Source organism: Oculina patagonica, chromosome 9 (assembly GCF_052425735.1).
Source record: "Oculina patagonica isolate OP01 chromosome 9, crgOcupat, whole genome shotgun sequence".
Taxonomy (NCBI): domain Eukaryota; kingdom Metazoa; phylum Cnidaria; class Anthozoa; order Scleractinia; family Oculinidae; genus Oculina; species Oculina patagonica.
This window is the reverse complement of record NC_135766.1, coordinates 25,065,962-25,086,271: the sequence shown is the minus strand read 5'-3', so window position 1 is coordinate 25,086,271 and position 20,310 is coordinate 25,065,962. Positions and strand designations below refer to the sequence as shown.

The 20,310-nt window shown below is 40.4% G+C and overlaps 3 protein-coding genes across 3 annotated transcripts; 1 reads left to right on the top strand and 2 right to left on the bottom strand.

Annotated features, from left to right (window-relative positions):
* The first annotated feature begins 423 nt into the window (after positions 1-423).
* On the top strand, positions 424-18,818 carry LOC144666658 (uncharacterized). The gene is made up of 4 exons (XM_078528050.1): positions 424-522; positions 17,674-17,759; positions 18,108-18,383; positions 18,610-18,818. Exons 2-4 carry the CDS (start codon positions 17,690-17,692, stop codon positions 18,816-18,818), a joined length of 555 nt encoding a protein of 184 aa, XP_078384176.1. The 5' UTR covers positions 424-522; positions 17,674-17,689.
* On the bottom strand, positions 7,652-10,075 carry LOC144666661 (uncharacterized). Its single transcript, XM_078528052.1, has one exon. It carries the CDS (start codon positions 10,073-10,075, stop codon positions 7,652-7,654), a length of 2,424 nt encoding a protein of 807 aa, XP_078384178.1.
* LOC144666660 (uncharacterized) lies at positions 10,150-13,587 on the bottom strand. The gene has a single exon (XM_078528051.1). It carries the CDS (start codon positions 13,585-13,587, stop codon positions 10,150-10,152), a length of 3,438 nt encoding a protein of 1,145 aa, XP_078384177.1.
* Positions 18,819-20,310: the final 1,492 nt, after the last annotated feature.

The following is a 20,310-nucleotide window of genomic DNA, read 5'->3' as shown; positions in this document are numbered from 1 at the left end:
AAAGTTGAGTTTAGAAACGCAACACTAGTTGTTTTCCTTCACAGTGTTTCTGTCTGGTCTTTCGTTTGTTGAGGTTTATATCAGTGGTCAAAAATTTTAAACGTAAACGTAAACATAAGTTTTATTCAAGATGAGAGGAAAGAATCACCATAAATACATTTTTAAAAGGGAAGCACGAGTTTGGCGCTATAACGTTTTCCTAATTATGAACGATATTAAGCTCGACGAAATTTTTTATAAATAAGGTATAAATAAATGTTACGGAAACCCACCCTGGAAAAATGCAGTATCGCATTAATTGCGCTGACGTTTACTAGTTATACTGGCCCCAGCATGTCTGGGAAATTATAACATGTGCTTTTAAGATCGATGTCATTCCATATTCATAATTAGATCCTCTTAAAGAACTAAACAAGCCCGGATCACATTCGGTTCTCCACAGAAACCTAACTTGAAACGAAAATTTGGCTTCGCAGAAGAGTGCACTAAATCAAGAAAACTGAACGAGAATATTGCAGTGCAGTAAGGTATCTTTGTACACTGTTTGTTAACTTAGCTTGCTGGGGGATTTATTCGACGGCCATTTGTATACCTATGCTGGGCAAGTAGAAGAGTTTGAATAAACTCGGAGATGTTTGTATGCCCTAGTTTTCTATGGTCGCCCATTTCTATATTATCAAGATCCCAGAAAACTACAACTTTATCATTATAACAATGCTCACAGTTTAATGAATGGAGCAAGGAAACAGTAATTCTTTCCTGAAAGAAATGCATTTTTTAAATTAACATCACGACATAACACGTTTCTCGGCGATTTGGGGCTCGTATTTGCTAGTTTAAGGTCCGCGAAAGGCCAACAAACGAATTGGTGAATCGCGTATAGTTCGAGAGCCAAGTATTATAAGATTCTTTTACTAATATCGATGGTTCATTCTCGTGAAAAGGCAGCTAGCGCTTCTAAATCCCGGGCCAAACGTCGAACTTCACATGAGTCGAACCGAATGCAAATGACCAAGGTTTTGCTCATTTGCATTAGGCTCGACTCATGTGAAGTTCGACGTTTGGCCCGAGCCTAAGCTACCAAGAAGCATGCATTATTACCAAATCGTGACGTGTTTGATCATTGTTTAAACGCTTTTAAGTGGAAGTCCCGTTTAAAGCGGTCCTCTCGTCTTCGCGCCTAAAGAAAGTTTCCGTTTATTTTTTGCCTGTGAAAAGGCTTTGGTCCATACATACAAAAAAGCAATAAATTATTTTCTAGTTCTTTATTTTCGCTTTGCTACAGACCAAAATTGAATTTTGGCCGACATGGGGCCGCCAACGGTAGTCGAAGGGCTAAATTTCGACCATTTTGTGAAGCGCGCTATGTCCACAAAAATGTACTTGACGGAATATCATTTGGCACAAACTCTAAGACACCTTTATTTAGTTCACTGACGAAACGAGGAAAATTTTACGAAAATTCTAAGCATGCCAGCGCTTCTGAAATATACCATACTTTGAGGTCTTATTCACACGTTAAAATTTAGGTAAATACAAGAGAATAAAACTCAAAAGTTTCAACATAAATTGGAGTAAAAAAGCACATCAATGTAATCTTCTTACCCTAATGAATCGTTTTCTACTTTCAAACTGGTGGGTATCTCCTTGGATTGCACGCGAGAACAAATTAAAATCTGCCATATTCAGTGTGTTTACATAATCGTCGCTTCGTGCCAAAGCTTATTTGCATAACCTTGCAATCGATGAGAAAACTCCCTCCACCGTCCAAACTCGATTAAATACCTTTAGAATATAAGGAAATTGCTTCTTTTGATATTCCTATACCATACAGATCCAGCGCTGAGAAAAATTGCGTTGAAGATGACAAGAATACACGCGGCGTGCGAGACTCCACAAAGTAAATATTGACGGTTACACTGGTCGCACTTGTCCCATAATTTAAGTTCAATTCGCTCCCGTAGTATCTCTAGGGGAAGAAGAAGAGTCGAAATTCAGCCATTTAATAAATATAAAACGTGTTAAAACAACAAATTGAATTCTGACAACGGGAATCGATCATGCAAAGACAACTTATAACTTTACGTCCAAAAACATCACTTACAGGTTGCTTACTGAGGAAGCGTAGTCGCCAGATACAATCCACAAGTTTGAATAGAACTGTTTTATGTTATAAAGTGATGAAAGGGCATAAGCTTCAATTCATTCTTAAAACGTTTGCTTTAGTAATCGGTCATTCGAAGCCACAATGGAAGGTTTGTGCTTCGGGATCCATCAACTTCATTTTCCCCTTGCGACACGATGTCACATAACTAAGTGAATTGTGACCTGATTGGCTTATCAGAGGTCAAACAAGGTTCAAACTTTGGGGGTGGTGGGGAGGGGGTTGGGTTGTCGGTATTTTACAGCAGGAGAAAACTTGAGGGGTTGAAGAGCTTTTTTCACAGCAAGAGAAAACTCAGAAGTAGTAAATGATCTTTTATTTTTAATAAGTGACTCGTGTTTTTATCGCTAAATATTTCTTTTTTCCTTATTTCTTATTCCACCTTGTATCACTCAAGTGTAACGTGCCTTTGCTAATTTACTTCTGTGGTCGGGCATTTGGGAGCAAATCGCAAAAAGACAGAACAGAAAAAAAATCCAAGAAAAGGTTCCGATAAAAGGCGGAGTGTGCTAAACTGTTTTCAATATTGAAAAGAAGAAATGCTACCCTTAGTTGTGTTTTATCTTACTGTCACGGGCATCTGTGAAAAAAATATATAATCTGCCAAAGATTTTTTTTTTTCAAAAATCTATAGGACTTAGCAAATGAAAAGAAACAGTTTTTCTTACTTGGAGGTGGTTTTATTAGTAGCTACAGCAGGAATCATACCGAAAAAACACGCAATCACTGTATTTTATCATTACTTATTTATCCTTCAGAAAATATGGGGATTTTCCACTACTCGGGAAACGGGCTGGGTACCCCCTCCCCCCCCCCCCTCCTTTTTCCAAAATCTAACATCACTCCTTTTCTTAACACCAGGACACACATGCAAGGGAATTAGTTAATTTTTGTGTCCATCTCTTAAACATATAATTAGTCTAAACAAGATGCTACAAAGTTAATGTTGTATAGGTATAATTTCTTTATATCGGCCATACCCCCAGGCCTTTGTTTTTTTCTTTCTTTGGTGGGTGTGTAATGAAGGAGTGCACTTATCTTGTGCACATTCTTGAAATTTCTTGCCTTACAACTTCGTTCAGTCCCTTTTTTAGGATCAATTTAGGTTTCTGGGAAACTGCTCACCTACCCCTCCCCAAACCTAACATTTTGCCCAAAGCGATAAGTAAGGGTTAATGTTAGGTTTGGGGAGGGGTAGGTGAGCAGTTTCCCAGAAACCTAAATTGATCCCTTTTTTATAGGTCTTTACTCTCTTTGTTTGCTAGTTTGTTTTCAAATGAGCACGGGCATTATGAAAAATACGAAAATACGGATCAATACAGATTTACAATCATGTTGCCTGTCCAATCTACAGGCGTGCATAAATTTAAAATAACAAACGTGTTCGTGTTAGTTACACATTCTTTACTTCACTGAGTGGCAGCCTCGTCAGCTACTTAAAACAGGTGCATTCCTTTGCTATGTCCTTTACCTTGTTCACTAAGGAGGACTTAAGATCTCTGGATTTGTGTGGAAGTTCAAAGTGAGCGCACATGGCTTTTAGCGTCGTGACATTGAATTTCGATAATGTGTCATGTCTGGCATGCTCGCAAATATCATGACCGTCATAAGACCAGGGCTCAAAATAACGGCCGGTCAACGGACAATGTCCGGCCAAAATGACGATTTGTCCGGACAAAATTTTGGTTCGGCGGTCATTTTGACCGGTCAAGTACACGGCTTTCAAATAAATAACACACACAAAAAAAATTATTCGCAGTATTTCTTGAAATTTTACAGTAAAATCATAAAATTTCATAGCAGCTTGCAGTCACAAATTTGTGAAATACAGATGAGACGGTCACTCTCTGCGGATTTGTTAGCGGTTTGCTTAAATAAAACAGGAAACATCCACGTCTGTAAATTCGCTAAACAGACAATCTCAACGTCTGCTATAAAATAACGTCTGCTATAAGTTCGTAGCGTGTTTTTGGCCAGCAAGATCATGAGAAAATAATATAATCATTAAATGCTTTGAGTGTTAAGTCAGCAATGTTTCTTTAAATTGTGCCTACATGTATTTCGCAACTGAACGTGTCCCCATGTGTGCTGACAAGTTGACCACCTAAGACATGGTGCTACTTAATTGTCAAAGAGAGTTCCAGTTAACGTTTGCTCGTACTGTACAAAATAAAAAAAAAAATAAAAGAATGGTCTCCGCGTCCGGCGTCTACAGATTGAAACGATAACTCTCGATATCTTTTATTCTAGCCATGGCATTCAAGTGTTTCACGCTAATTCTATCGGTCTTCTTGTGTAAGGCTACTTCCGCAGATATCTATGATTAAAAGTACTTTGCCATAAGTATATTTCAGCAGCTCAATCAGGCACCGCATAGAACAGGCTTCTCTGTTGTAGGCGACGCAAATTTCCCTTTCGTAAACGGTCGTTGCCATTTGAAACGGTCGATGCCATTTCTTAGAACGGTCGTTGCCATTTGAAACGCCATTTATACTTTGGACCAAATCGCATGAAAGGATCTTTCAAACTTCTTGAGAGTATCAGATGTTTGTTTAGAAATGTCAAGCGATTCCAAAAATTATTTTGGTTTTCTAGTTGACGAAATATCCGAGCTTCGGTATACCATAAGATCGCTATGTTCTCGACACTTGTAAAAAATTTATACTTTGGACCAAATCGCATGAAAGGATCTTTCAAACTTCTTGAGAGTATCAGATGTTTGTTTAGAAATGTCAAGCGATTCCAAAAATTATTTTGGTTTTCTAGTTGACGAAATATCCGAGCTTCGGTATACCATTAAGATCGCTATGTTCTCGACACTTGTAAAAAATTTGGCTCAGCCCGGAAGTAAGAAATATTGAAACAGAAAACTGCAGAAAACCTCACGCAAACGAATGAATGGATGAATATCTCCATTTACTTAAGTAACCTAGTGAGAATATTCTATGCCTGTTTAGAAATGCCAAGCGATTCTTAAAATTATTTTGGTTTCGAAGTGGACGAAATCTTCGAGCTTGTGCATACTATTAAATCGCTACGTTCTCGACATTCGGCATGCCGGTATGCACAAGCTCGAAGAATTCGCCCTGAATTTTAGCGATCTTTAACAACGTGTGTTTTAGCTTATAAGGCGAAATTTTTGGCAGAATAGGCTATTGTTTCAAAGTAAATACTCAATATTTTGACCGGTCAAAAACAAGACATGACCGAGCAAAAATTGATTTGGCCGGTCAACATGACCGGTCAGTACCCAAAAATTATTTTGAGCCCTGTAAGACCAGTCCCATTTGGCTGACAATATCTTCTACTGCTTCACGTCTGGCTTTGTCATCAAGGTAAACAATTTCGTCTTCGATGAGACTGTCATCGTCGTCATCGACTTCGCCCTCTACTTGATTAGCTGTACCTTTTTTTCGTTTGGCTGCAAGTCTCGAAAAAAATCCTTGCACCTGGGTTTTTGTTAAATCCCCACACCCACCTCTATTCTTGATGTTCATAAAGCATACAGGCATTATTTTACCGATAACAATCCGCGAGCTTGGAAGAACAGTTCGTGCTTTCTAAATCTAATGAGCGTAGTTGTTTGACAGCGGGAAATTTAGAAACCGAAAGGGAATTGAAAAATGCGAATTGTAATCAGGACTGACGACATGTACATACCGTAAAATTCCGGTTATAAGCCCCTCCGCTTATAAGCCCCCCAGGTTATAGGCCCATCTACCAAGAAAACAAAAAAATACATCCGATTATAAGCCCCCCCGGATATAATCCCCTCCCCCCTGTCGGATAACAGTACTCAACAGGGCTAAATGTTGCTTTATTATGCGTTTTTAACTTAAAAACGTATTTCGATCAACACTCCCGTGGCCCGTTTCGGAACGTTTTTTTTATTCCGCTTATAATTATATATAAGCCCTCCCGGATATAAGCCCCTCCACTTATAAGCCCACCCAAAAACCCTTACGAAGTTGTATAAGCCCAGGGCTTATAACCGGAATTTTACGGTATGTGGTTTAGGGCCATTACAGAGGGGAAATATAATGATTCTCTCAAACCTTTTTCAGTTCCCGTTTTCATTTCCTAATCCCCGTTGAACTGTTTTTATAATTAGTTCTCATTACGTATCCCGTTTATGACCTTCCCTTTCCATTAAATCATTTCTATCCCTTAAACTTGTCTCTATTCCCCGTACGCGTTTCTTACTCCTTTTCATGCACAAGAAGAGAATGTCATACCAATTACACTCCTTCCTTTATCGCCCTTCATTTGTGGCTTTTCCAAGTATATGAGGGTCACATGGATATATTTGGACTTGACCAAGGCAAACAGACATTCGTTTTGCGACGGGTTACTACGCAATACAACATTTCTAGCAGGATAGATGTACATGTACAAACGCAAACCAACACTGAGTTTTTCATCAGTGATTTTTCGCTATATCCATTTAGGCATAAGTACTTTTACTTCATTCAAGTTATGTTTAATAATTTTGTTAAGCTGAAGTGGCAGTGAATTTTTTTAGTACATATTCAAAGAAAAATAAAGAAAATGTTGACCAATGGAAAGCATAAATTCATTTAAATGCTTTCAACTGCTGAGTTTTCTCTTGCTGTGAAAAAAGCTCTTCAACCCCTCAAGTTTTCTCCTGCTGTAAATACCGACCGACAACCCAACCCCCTCCCCACCACCCCTAAAGTTTGACCTCTGATCAGCCAGTCACGTCACAATTCAGTTGTGTGACATCGTGTCGCAAGGGGAAAAATGGATCCCGAAGTACAAACCTTCCATTGTGGCTTCGAATGACCGATTACGAAAGCTGTTACACAGCCCAAGTGCTATGTAGTGATTCAAAGTCAAATTTAACGTCAAAAACTCAGAACTTTTAATACATGATACGATCCAGGTTTCAAGATTACACTCTAACAATCCAGGTTCAGTTCAGGCATACCAACTTTAGTTCAGGTTTTCTACAAATACAAATATGAACTAGTAAACATAGGAAACGAATCGAAGTACATGTAGGTACATTTTGCAAATAATATGACTCTTACCGACTGTTTCGTTAGGTCCAAAATGTTCAACAAGGTAAAGAAATAAAAACAACATGGCGAATCCAAGCGAGAACAACGCACATGGTTGGTCACGTGATGCAAATTCGTGACGTTATATAGGTCCGCACAACGTGCACGCAATGGTAGCTACACCGGCCCCTAAATGAACATTCTAGAAATAGTTTCATTTACACCATACTTATCAGCTAACGTTGCGAACTTAAACATCCTTATTTTAGGTAAATACACAGTTCTTTGTTCGTCAATAAAACACAACTTTAAATGTCATTAAGTGGTGTCCACTCGTTGTTGTCCACTCGTGATTGACAGGATGAGTATACAAAGTTTGATCCATGTTAACCGCAACTTTACAATATCCAGCATACATGTCAAATGCATCATACTTGAAGGAAATGTTCCTGACAGTACAAATTGCTTAAGGACTTGACATTTCAAGGCGACACAACTTGGTGATTGGTCGGGTAAGAACAGTTCTTGTCACTTTGATTTCTCTTTCTCGTCGACGCTTTGCACGAGTCACAACAGTGCAACTTGTTAGCACCTTTGCAGAACGCACATATCCATCTTCACTCTCAAACACTTCCACAACTCGGGCTAATGGCCACTGACCTCTTGGGTAATTCTCATCTGCCAGAAGAACGAGTTCACCAACCTTAAGGTTCTCTCTCGGTTCATTCCACTTCTTTCGTTCTTGGAGGGTAGGAAGATATTCCTTAATCCACCGTTTCCAGAATACACTTGCTAAGTACTGCGCTTGTCTCCACTGTCGTCTACAATGCAAATCCTCCTTCTCAAAGATTCCAGGGGGCAAACTGGCACATGGTCGCAGCTGCAACAGATGATTTGGTGTAAGGGGTTCTTCATCCATTGGGTCATCACTATTTCGTGTTAACGGCCTACTGTTTAGAATGTTAGTTGCTTCTGTTAGAACAGTCGACAACACTTCATCGCATACCACCTGTTCTTTCAAAAGAGCCTTCAGGATTTGGCGTACAGACCTTATCATTCTCTCCCATGATCCCCCCATGTGACTTGCTGCAGGAGGGTTAAAGATCCATTCGATACCTCTTTGCGCACAAAACCCACTGATTGTTTGCTGATTCCACTCGTTAACAGCATCCTTAAGCTCCTTATCTGCTTTGGTAAAATTTGTGCCACAGTCACTGCGAATCTCTTTCGGGTATCCTCGGAGGTTAATGAATCTCCTCAGTGCATTGATCATGGAATCTGTATTCAGGCTATGTGCAACTTCCAAGTGTATAGCACGGACAGTTAAGCATGTGAATAGGCAACCCCAACGTTTAACTCGACTTCTTCCTTGCTTCACCTCTATAGGCCCAAAATAGTCCACACCAACATATGTGAAGGGAGGTTCATGTGGAGTAATTCTGTCTTCGGGCAACTTGGCCATAAACTGCTCTCCAGTGGGCGCTTTCCTTCTCTGGCAATCAAGACACTTCTTTAACACACGACGCACTGCAGAACGTCCCTTTACAACCCAGAACCTTTCCCTCAGGGACGTCAGAACGGATTCTTGACCGAGGTGGCCAACCTTAATGTGATGATACTGGATAATCAGTTCTGTGACATGGTGGTAACTGGGAAGGATAAATGGATGCTTCAAATCTTCATCTATTGGAGCACACTCCAGTCTTCCACCAACTGACAACAACCCATTTCTCAACTTCGGATTCAACTTGAAAATCGAGGATCCCTCTTTCTTTATGACCCTCTTGATCTGTCGTTCACTTGAACCAGACGACATGTTGACGAGTGCCTTATACACATTTGGGAATGCCGACTTCTGCACCCGTCGAATTACTTCTTCTTCAGCCTTCTGAAGCTCAACGACTGTTAGGTTTCCAATTCTTACTTCTGGTTTGCCAGAAGGACAGCCATCATTAAGGGTAGCATCTTTCTTCTTACAAACTTTGCTTCGTATAAACTGCTTGTAGCGTAACAGCCAAGCGAATGCTCTCTTCAGTTTCCACCAGGAAGAGTAGTGATGTATCAAGCTGTCAAATGGATCTTGTGCTACACTAGTAGCATAAATTCGACTTTCCTTTCTTACTTCAGCATCACTGTCCTTTAGCTCAGGTACTTCAATCATTGAAGGCCAGCAGTTTTCTTCTTTCCAGAGGAATGCAGGGCCATTCAACCACCGACTATTCCTTGTCATGTCATCAAGCCTTAACCCTTTTGATGCATCATCTGCTGGATTGTCGTCTCGGTTGACATATCTCCAGTCTGAAACGGATGATCCACTGCGAATGGCCGTGAGGCGATTTGACTCGAAGGTGTGGAACCGTTTAGAGTCATTGTTAAGGCATTTCAGCACTGTAGTAGAGTCAGTCCAATAATTCACTCGATCCACTTCAATTTCCAACTCTTCTCTGATTATTCCACTCAACTTAACAGAAATAACCGCGGCAGTTAACTCTAATCTCGGTATCGTTATTTCGTGAATGGGAGCCAATCGCGCTTTCCCCATAACAAAGCTGCAATGGATTTGGTCAAAGACATCAACAAGGCGTAAATAGGCTACTGCTCCGTACCCCACACGCGATCCATCTGAGAAAATGTGCAGCTGAACATTCTTAACTTCGCCAAAATTCTTTGGTTTGAAGCATCGGTCAACTTGGACTTCTTCCAACTTCAAAAGATCCTCCTGCCAATGAGACCACTGAACTTTGTCTTGTTCTTCTATCTCAGTATCCCAGCTCAACTTCCTCCGGCAGAGGTCTTGTAGTAAAAGTTTTCCTTTCATAACATAAGGGGCAATGAATCCTAACGGGTCAAACAACGAACTCACAAGTGAAAGGATACCACGTCTCGTCATTGGCTTTACTTTGGCCAGAGTCTGAACTTTGGTTGACACATCCCAGACAAACTTGTCAGCTTCTATATTCCACTTCAATCCAAGGGCACATGCAGTAGGTTAACTACAGAACTTGCTCTCTCACACTCAGGAATCTCAACCAGTACATCTCTGTCATTGCTAAGCCACTTGGTTAACCTAAACCCTCCTTTCTTCAGTAGCTCTCGTAACTGTGTTGACAACTTTATTGCGGTTTCAGGAGAAGAAACAGATTTCATCAGGTCGTCAACGTACATGTTTCTCATCACAGTCTGAATTGTTTCAGGGTCAAACTCTTCCAGGTATGTCGACGCTGTCTTCTGTAGGCAGAAGTTGGCACAACTAGGCGAGGAGGTTGCACCAAACAGGTGTTTCACCATGCGGTATTCTTCTGGTTCTTTCTCCAGGTCCCCATCAGGCCACCAAAGAAACCTCAACACATTGTTATCTTCGGGGTCAACATAGACTTGGTGGAACATAGCTTCTATATCGGCTGCAATAGCTATTGGCTCTTGCCGAAATCTAATCAACACTCCAACAAGCGGATTTGTCAAATCAGGGCCTTGCAATAATTGCTGATTCAAGGAGGTTCCACGATATTTCGCACCACAGTCAAATACAACTCTAACCTTCCCTGGCTTCAACGGGTGTGTCACAGGGTGATGTGGCAGGTACCAGACTGGTTTCTCTTTCAAATTCAGCTCTTCTGTTGGAACTTTCTGGGCATGACCTTTCATTATGTACTCTTGCATTGTGGTACGGTACTTCAAGAGTAGATCTTCATCCTTAAGGAGTCGCTTCTTTAGAAGTTGTAACCTCTGTTCCGCCACAGGTCTATTGTTTGGTAGTTCTGGGCATCCTTGTCGCCATGGCAATGCAACTTGGAAATGCTCTCCAACTCTTTGTAGGGATTCCTCCATTTTGTTCAAGGCTAACTTGTCTTCAACTGATGGTGAGACTGTTGTCCCAATCACAGAGTCTCCAAAATCTGTCTTCCAAAGCCGTTCAAGTTGCTGGTGCAGGGTATTATTGTCAATGTCACAGTCAATTAATTCTTCCTTTTCTTCCTTTAACGGAGGGAGATTTACAACAGCTCGCTGCTCTAGCCTCTCGATGGGTTCCCTGTGCTCAAAATTGCCAACACTCTCTGACCACATTGCAGTTTCGAATTTCACCCCAGTTTTGTCAATTGCCTTAGTCGAAGGATTCTCATGCAAACAACATCCGCCCAAATCCATGTCATCCGCAGATGTAACTCGGACAAAGTTCACCGAACAATGTTCATCTTCTTTGCGTTCACCCATCGGACCTATCACTGTCCACCCCAGGCTGTAACGGATAGCTATTGGCTCGTCGATTGCACCAGCTTTAAACTCTAATGGGAGGAAGAGACTAGGCTTTTCTTTAAGACCAATCAACAACAAAACTTCTCTATTTCCAACTTCGGGAATGTCAATGCCTCGTAGGTGAGGCCAGCAAGCAAGATCTTCTTTCTTTGGAATACAACTTGGAGAGATAGGCATCTGTGCGACTGTCTTTACACTCGGTAACTCCACCACAACTGACTCATCCATAGACATTACAGTCAAGTCTACCACACGACTCTCCATCTGAGTTGAACCAGTCATTCCAGTCAGCGTAAAGTTAAGCCTTTCTCCTTCCAGCTCAAGTTTGTTAGCTAATCGTTCATGACACAATGTCACCTCTGATCCATTATCAAGAAGGGCATATGTCTGAATAATCTCGTTGCCCTTCCCTCGAACCTTAACAGGGATAATTCCCAGACACACTCTTGTTTCTCCAGCCCCAGTAGCTGCCACAGCAATTCCATTTCCATCACCGGCCCCAGTAACATCACCTGACCTAGCAGTCCCTTGACTTGGTTGCAAATGTTGCTCTGCAATAGCAGCGGTTGCAAGGTTACTGTTTTCACTAGCAGTGTTTCTGTTCATACTGTTAAGGTCTCTTCGAATTCCAGCAGCGGGGCGATGCATCAGGGTATGGTGACTACCTCCACAACCAGGCCTTTGACACTTGAAATTTACTTTCGGGCACTCCTTGGCAATATGTCCCTTAACTAGACACTTATTACACAGTCCACCACTTTGCACAATTTTCCACTTCTCTTCATAGGTGAGGCCTTTGAATTTACCACACTTCCAAACGTCATGCTGCTTTGTGCAAACTTGACAAGGCGCGGGGGCATCTACAAATTTCGATCCTCTAGCATTCTCGTTTTGACCATCGCGAGTTGGTCCAGTTCCAGTGGCAAATGCTGACAGGCTTGGGAAGTTTCCACTTTGATTCATTTTGTTTCTTTTAGGAGGTGTCTCCTTCAAAGTTCCAGTAACCATATCTCGGCCAAACTCGTTGTCCACCAATTTAGCTCTTTCCTTGACAAATGCTACAAAGTCTTGAAACTTAGGTCTGCGGTCGGCTGCAATAATCCTCCCAGCACACTCGGTCCATCTCCCTCTTAGAAACATTGGCAACTTCTTTGCGAGTTCTCGCAAAGTGTTCATGTGATTAAGATCAGACACATATTCAGCACCCATGCCGCTCAAAGTTCGATCTGCGGTGTCCAAATGTCTGCTGAGCTCCAACAACGAAGGTCCATCCACACTCTTCATACAAGGCAGATTCAACAACTTCTTAACATGAGCCTCCGCAATCACATGCGGTTTTCCAAAGTTCTCCCGTAAGGTTTGTTTTGCTACTCGGTAACCATCGTTACGCAGATTTGAACAACTTTCGATAGCTTCCTTTGCCTTTCCTGTGCAGTGTTGTATGAGAAGTTGTAATCTCCTGGACTCATCCGGATTATCCCTTTCCAAATAGGTTTCAAAATTGTGCATAAAGGTGACGTACTTCAATGGATCACCATCAAACCGATGATACTCAACCTTAGGTGAGGAAACTACCTGTCTCAAAGCCTTTACCATCTCTTGACCACTATCGAACTGCTCATTTGCTGGTTCTACTTTCACGACTGGCGGCACATAGGGTCGAGGCATCTGCCAAGAAGAGGACCAAGTTTCACTAACACGTTGTCCAACTGATGTCTGCCTGGGTTCAATTTTTGGCAAGGAACTCCTACTTGTCACAAGGTTGGGAGGTGTACACTGTGGGTTTCGTATAATGGGTGCCGGCGCGGTCGACACATTTCCAGCCAAAGTAGTCAACGCCGGAATAGAATCAGTTGGCTCCACAGATCCAGGACAAATTAAATCAACCTGTTCAGTCCTACGGGGTAAGGCTGGTCTCTGATTCGACAGGGTTGAAGTAACTATGGTTGTATTGTCTAAATGATCATTCACACTGACCTTTGAGCTATCTGGAATTTTACTCCTTTGTGAAGGCTCTAAATAACCCAGGAAGGATTTATCGCGTGATTGTTTCATGCTTTCCTCTTCATAAATCTGAAGAGAGACTGCCGCCCTTTCAGTCTCCATTTCTGCTTCTATTAGCTCCTTCTTCCTTCGAATTTCTTGCATTTCCTGTTCAAACTGCTGTCTAATCCCTAACTGTCGGAGATTCAATTGCGCCAGGGCCAATTTCTCCTTTTTCTTGACACTGTTGACAATCTTGAACTCGACGTGGAAACCCCACTTCGTCTGCTCCTTTGCGTTCCGCGAGAAAACTCACTATAGTTATCTCCTCGTTCGGGTTCTCTGTCCTTGTACCATAATCGCACGGTGAAGTCGAGATTGAGCTTTCGTTGCAGCTGTTCATCGTATGTCTTCTGTGTCTGTTCCAAAACAAGGGTGTCCATAAAAGGATCCAATAATTTCAGATAACTTTCGTGAGCGTCCACGAATTTACGCCAAGATTCATCAAATCTCGCATATTCCTTCGACACATCTTCACGACTTGCATCGCTTTCGGTAAGGTGAACAATTTCATTATAAACCTTCGTCAAATTTCCAATATGGGCAGCGCGTGATTTTTGAAGAGCGAGTTTCTTTTCGTTTAAGACGCCTTCCCTGTCTTGCATAACACTAGCTTGTCTATCCCTTGTGCTTCTCCTTTCTTCCATTCCAATTTCGTCGCTCGTACCATTAGCTGCGGTGTCGAAGAATCCATTCGCTTCCAGTGGCGATTCAGGTTGTTCGTCTGACATATTCCGTAAACACAACAAATCGTTTCGCCGTTCGCATTCCACACAATTCACCAAATTTCCAATTCCGATAATTTCCAAGGCGAAGTAGTCGAAAACTGTTACACAGCCCAAGTGCTATGTAGTGATTCAAAGTCAAATTTAACGTCAAAAACTCAGAACTTTTAATACATGATACGATCCAGGTTTCAAGATTACACTCTAACAATCCAGGTTCAGTTCAGGCATACCAACTTTAGTTCAGGTTTTCTACAAATACAAATATGAACTAGTAAACATAGGAAACGAATCGAAGTACATGTAGGTACATTTTGCAAATAATATGACTCTTACCGATCGACTGTTTCGTTAGGTCCAAAATGTTCAACAAGGTAAAGAAATAAAAACAACATGGCGAATCCAAGCGAGAACAACGCACATGGTTGGTCACGTGATGCAAATTCGTGACGTAATATAGGTCCGCACAACGTGCACGCAATGGTAGCTACAAAAGCAAACGTATCAAGAATGAATTGAAGCTTATGCCTTTTCATCACTTCATAACATAAAACAGTTCTATTCAAACTTGTGGATTGTATCTGGCGACTACGCTTCCTCAGTAAGCCCCGGCAGTAAGCAACCTGTAAGCATAGTTAGTAGAGGGGACTGCTGTAAGTGATGTTTGTGGACGTAAAGTTATAAGTTGTCTTTGCATGATCGATTCCCGTTGTCAGAATTCAATTTGTCGTTTTAACACGTTTTATATTTATTAAATGGCTGAATTTCGACTCTTCTTCTTCCCCTAGAGATACTACGGGAGCGAATTGAACTTAAATTATGGGACAAGTGCGACCAGTGTAACCGTCAATATTTACTTTGTGGAGTCTCGCACGCCGCGTGTATTCTTGTCATCTTCAACGCAATTTTTCTCAGCGCTGGATCTGTATGGTATAGGAATATCAAAAGAAGCAATTTCCTTATATTCTAAAGGTATTTAATCGAGTTTGGACGGTGGAGGGAGTTTTCTCATCGATTGCAAGGTTATGCAAATGAGCTTTGGCACGAAGCGACGATTATGTAAACACACTGAATATGGCAGATTTTAATTTGTTCTCGCGTGCAATCCAAGGAGATACCCACCAGTTTGAAAGTAGAAAACGATTCATTAAGGTAAGAAGATTACATTGATGTGCTTTTTTACTCCAATTTATGTTGAAACTTTTGAGTTTTATTCTCTTGTATTTACCTAAATTTTAACGTGTGAATGAAGACCTCAAAGTATGGTATATTTCAGAAGCGCTGGCATGCTTAGAATTTTCGTAAAATTTTCCTCGTTTCGTCAGTGAACTAAATAAAGGTGTCTTAGAGTTTGTGCCAAATGATATTCCGTCAAGTACATTTTTGTGGACATAGCGCGCTTCACAAAATGGTCAAAATTTAGCCCTTCGACTACCGTTGGCGGCCCCATGTCGGCCAAAATTCAATTTTGGTCTGTAGCAAAGCGAAAATAAAGAACTAGAAAATAATTTATTGCTTTTTTGTATGTATGGACCAAAGCCTTTTCACAGGCAAAAAATAAACGGAAACTTTCTTTTGGCGCGAAGACGAGAGGACCGCTTTAAACGGGACTTCCACTTAAAGCTGGCGCAAAAAGGCAAAATATGACATTGCATTTTTATTTAATATGTCAACAAGTATTTACACAGAGTGGGCTACAGTATCATTTGAAAGTGTTCAAAATGAGTTTTAATTACATTTCCACTGTTCACCAGGGATTTGGTTTGTTTGTTTGTTTGTTTGTTTGTTTGTTTTGTTTGTTTGTAAATCATGCTTCAATAGCATTGCTAGAGCCAAAGAAGAAAAACCAATATTTTTTCCCTCCTTTGAATTTTTTTGTCGAATCTTCTATGTGGAAGAAATCAAGACTCGAAAATTTAGAATCGCACTGACCCTTGCTCATGATATCGAAGGAGTGCGTTCTGAGTTTGAATTTAAGAGGAAATCCACCAGGACTTCGAGTAGTTATTGGACAAAAGTATGTACCAAAACTATTTCCACCTGATTGCAAATTTTTTTGTTACTGCTGCAAATATCTTATCAAAAGAAATCTTTTCTAACTGACACCAAACATCGAAAACAAATTTCGAAGTTCCACTGAATTCTCATGAATCGCTTAAAAGATGTTAGCTTTTGTCCATAGCTTGTGAACTTTGAATATCATTTTCTCAGACTCTGATAAGAAATTGTTGTACCAGAATTATTTCCACCTTATTGCAAACTTTTTTGTTACTGCTTCAAATATCTTATCATAAGAAATCTTTTCTAACAACACCAAACATCGAAAACAAATTTCGAAGTTCCACTGAATTCCACTGAATCGCTTAAAGACGAATTTACAAAATGGCTACACGTGAGATTTTGCCTATAGCTTGTGAACTTTGAAATTCATTTTCTCAGACTCTGATAAGAAATTGTTGTTGGTGTTATCACGGATAATTACTTACATCTTTACCTTTTATTAAGGGTAGGAAATAACGCAATAGGATTTAAATTATTCTGGTACTTGATTTTTGTCCAACTTTAATAAATATTACTCGACTTCCTGGTGGATTCCGTCTTAATACGCTGATGGTTCATTTTCGTAAAAGAGGAGAACGCTACAAAGCTGCGAGGAAGCATACGGTATTCAGCACCAAATCATATAAATTTCTGTGAACCTACATTTTTCACCTAATTTCGCGATCGTACAGCGACATTTCGTTCTGCTTTGCTTTTTATGGACTTTCAATGCTAGAGCCAGACGAGGAAAAAGCATTATTAGAGAGGTTAAGCATGACGTTAACGGCAAACGGCAAACGGCAAAGATAACTTCTGATTTTGAGTTCTTTTCTTTTAATTGGTAAATAAAGCACACAAAAATGGAATAATGTCTCCTACTATTCATTGCAAATACAAATAATTTCACTCTACTGTACACACAACTGAAGAGAGACGGCAAAATTTTCATTTTTGCCGTTTGCCGTTTGCCGTAGACGTCATGCTTAACCTCCCTATTCTTTTTTAAACAACCCTGCCCCACTCTCCCTGGTGAGTGCCGTACATCGCACGCGGCAGTACCCGTCACCCAACCACGGCACGTGTCACATTTCTTTGCATTCCCTTCCTGCAAGAAAGCAAGTTCAAGTAAGGATTTCCTTATTGACGAAATCAAGTTAATCTTATTCTTTAATTAAGGGACGGACCGTTATTTTTTTGGAGAGGGGGGGGGGGGGGATGAAAAATATTGAAAAAAATTGTTTGCAGGGCCTGGAAAGACAAAATAAATTGTTTGCAAACACGATATGTATAACTAAAAATAGTAAGAAATTCGAAAAAAAATGTTTGCAGAGGTGCATAAACTAAAAAAAAGTTTGCAGAGGAAACTTTTTCATCCCCCCACCCCCCTCCAAGAAAATAATGGTCCGTCCCTAATATTAAACTCCAGGTGCTTTGACAAGAAGATGATGTATTTGGAGATTTTGATGTTCGCTGCTGCCTGTACTGCTTTTGGCCCTGTCCAGAGTGAAGAAGGTAAACGGGAAAAATAATCCAGTTTACATCATCTTAAACTGGTCCAAGCTGAGCCCTAAGCTGTTACATAGTGAAAGCTCACCAAATGCTAAAATTGTACAATGGGAACATTAACAAAAACGCATAGAAATGCTTTCAACACACATGCGGTAATCATTCTATTCAGCACCCAACCTCGAATAAGCGCCCTCCCTGAAGGTAGACAAAGTTAATAAGCGCCCAGCCTCGAATTTCTTTATGGTAGATTCGTGTACAATGTGTAATTTGTTATTTGTCATCTGAAATTATGTATAATAAAGTGTATTATAGGTTCTATCGTAACGTGTTATTTTTTTCTTATAATAACAGCGCCGTTTATGTGTCCAGTTTGTCATGCTCAGGGAGACAACGCATACAGTGAATGTGAAGCTAACATTGAGTACAAGCCTTGCCTGGAACAGGATCCGGTCTGTGTACTGGTGAACTACTCCAACCCCTATTACCAAATGAAATCAATAGATAGAGTTTGCTTGAACAGGCAACATTACAACCGTGACAAATTTGCTGCTCAAACTAAGTTTAGGGGGATGGTCGACCTGGTGATGTGCGATACATCTGGTTGTAAAGCTGAATTCCTCACTTCAGGTAAATTAAACACAACGATCACACAGGACAGTTAGCCTACCTAGCAGACTAGATGTCTCGCTTCCTTCCCCACCCGCCCTATTGCAATAATTACGCTTTGCTTTTATAAGGCGTTCTATTTTTTGCCCTCTTCCACCACCACGCCCAGTCGTAACTCAGATTGTGGCCTACATTATACGTATTATAGGTTCTATCGTAACGTGTTATTTTTTTCTTATAATAACAGCGCCGTTTATGTGTCCAGTTTGTCATGCTCAGGGAGACAACGCATACAGTGAATGTGAAGCTAACATTGAGTACAAGCCTTGCCTGGAACAGGATCCGGTCTGTGTACTGGTGAACTACTCCAACCCCTATTACCAAATGAAATCAATAGATAGAGTTTGCTTGAACAGGCAACGTTACAACAGTGACAAATCAAGATATAAACTCTAGACTTTACCTTAACTTGGCTCAACCAGAAAACCAATTAATTGTCTATATATTATATCATAGTATTATAACATTAGAGTGCGTGTTATGCATGTAGGTCTTGACTTGAGCTCTTCTCATGATACTAATTAAATGGCCGCTCTGGTGGACACTGGCATTGTAAGAAGGCTCGTTTGGGTATAATAATATATTGTAATTCGGCCAGTCAGAATTACTTTAATTTGACACAGATAGATATTAGAGACTGCCGTATTATCAATACAACAGATACAGACCAAAAAAGGAAGAAAAAGGAAAAAGAAAACGTTGACAGAAAAGCAGAGAAAATTTTAGACAGAATTTTTTTTTTCATTTTCTCAAATGCCAACCTATGTCACACGTGACCACTTCTTGTAAGATTTAACACAAACTTCAAGTTCCTTGTTACCATATTTGGATTCTTCTGCAAGTTAACAGATCTTTACACAATAATGTGAAGTTGAATGGAATTAAATCTTGAATCGCCACTTGAGTGGCACCTTGTCAAAATTTTACGTTTTAGGTACAGACAAAAGTTCAGAGAAAAACATCACTATTTAAAGCGACTTAGAGCGACTTTGGGCGACTTTAGGCGATTTTGAGCGACTTTAGGCGATTTTGGGCGACTTTGGGCGATTTTGGGTCCCAGAGTAGGCCTAGAAGAGATGAGATGAGATGAGATGAGATGAGATGAGATGAGATGAGATGAGATGAGATGAGATGAGATGAGATGAGATGAGATGAGATGAGATGAGATGAGATGAGATGAGATGAGATGAGATGAGATGAGATGAGATGAGATGAGATGAGATGAGATGAGATGAGATGAGATGAGATGAGATGAGATGAGATGAGATGAGATGAGATGAGATGAGATGAGATGAGATGAGATGAGATGAGATGAGATGAGATGAGATGAGATGATGAGATGATGAGATGATGAGATGAGATGAGATGAGATGAGATAATGAGATGAGATGAGATGAGATAATGAGTACGAGATAATTTATTCATTTTCTCTTTTTATCATAGCTTAAATCAGCAACTGTCCAGTGATAGCATATGGCAGTTCTAAACGTTAACTTTGAGCCTTATATTAGAATATATGTTAAGTTAAACATTTTGCCTCCATCATTGACGTTAAGCAACAAAAAAGAAGGCAAATCAAGGAATTAAAGAGTGTTCAGTCATGTTAAGACACAATAAAGAAAGCAAATCAAGGAATTAAAGAGTGTTCAGTTATGTTTGTATCAGATCTACTGGATTAAACTAAATGACAATTTTGACCCACCGCACCTCCAGAAAATGGGCTGTTATGTCCTACTCAGTTTAGCTTAAAAAATCATACACGTAATTGAAAATTAAACCTGTTGTAGAAAATAAGGCGCGGAAACTGTGAAGCGGAATAGGCCTTTGTAACAGTTGTTCACGGAACCAATGATCATAAACGTGTCGCTGAAGCTATAAATACAGTAGA

What these genes read in the sequence shown, in the direction of transcription:
- LOC144666661 (XM_078528052.1), bottom strand. Translation starts at nt 10,075, where the DNA reads ATGACGAGACGTGGTATCCTTTCACTTGTGAGTTCGTTGTTTGACCCG.
- LOC144666660 (XM_078528051.1), bottom strand. Translation starts at nt 13,587, where the DNA reads ATGCAAGAAATTCGAAGGAAGAAGGAGCTAATAGAAGCAGAAATGGAG.
- LOC144666658 (XM_078528050.1), top strand. Translation starts at nt 17,690, where the DNA reads ATGATGTATTTGGAGATTTTGATGTTCGCTGCTGCCTGTACTGCTTTT. An exon ending in CCCTGTCCAGAGTGAAGAAG is followed by an intron (nt 17,760 to 18,107) that starts GTAAACGGGAAA and finishes TTATAATAACAG; the next exon opens with CGCCGTTTATGTGTCCAGTT. An exon ending in AGCTGAATTCCTCACTTCAG is followed by an intron (nt 18,384 to 18,609) that starts GTAAATTAAACA and finishes TTATAATAACAG; the next exon opens with CGCCGTTTATGTGTCCAGTT.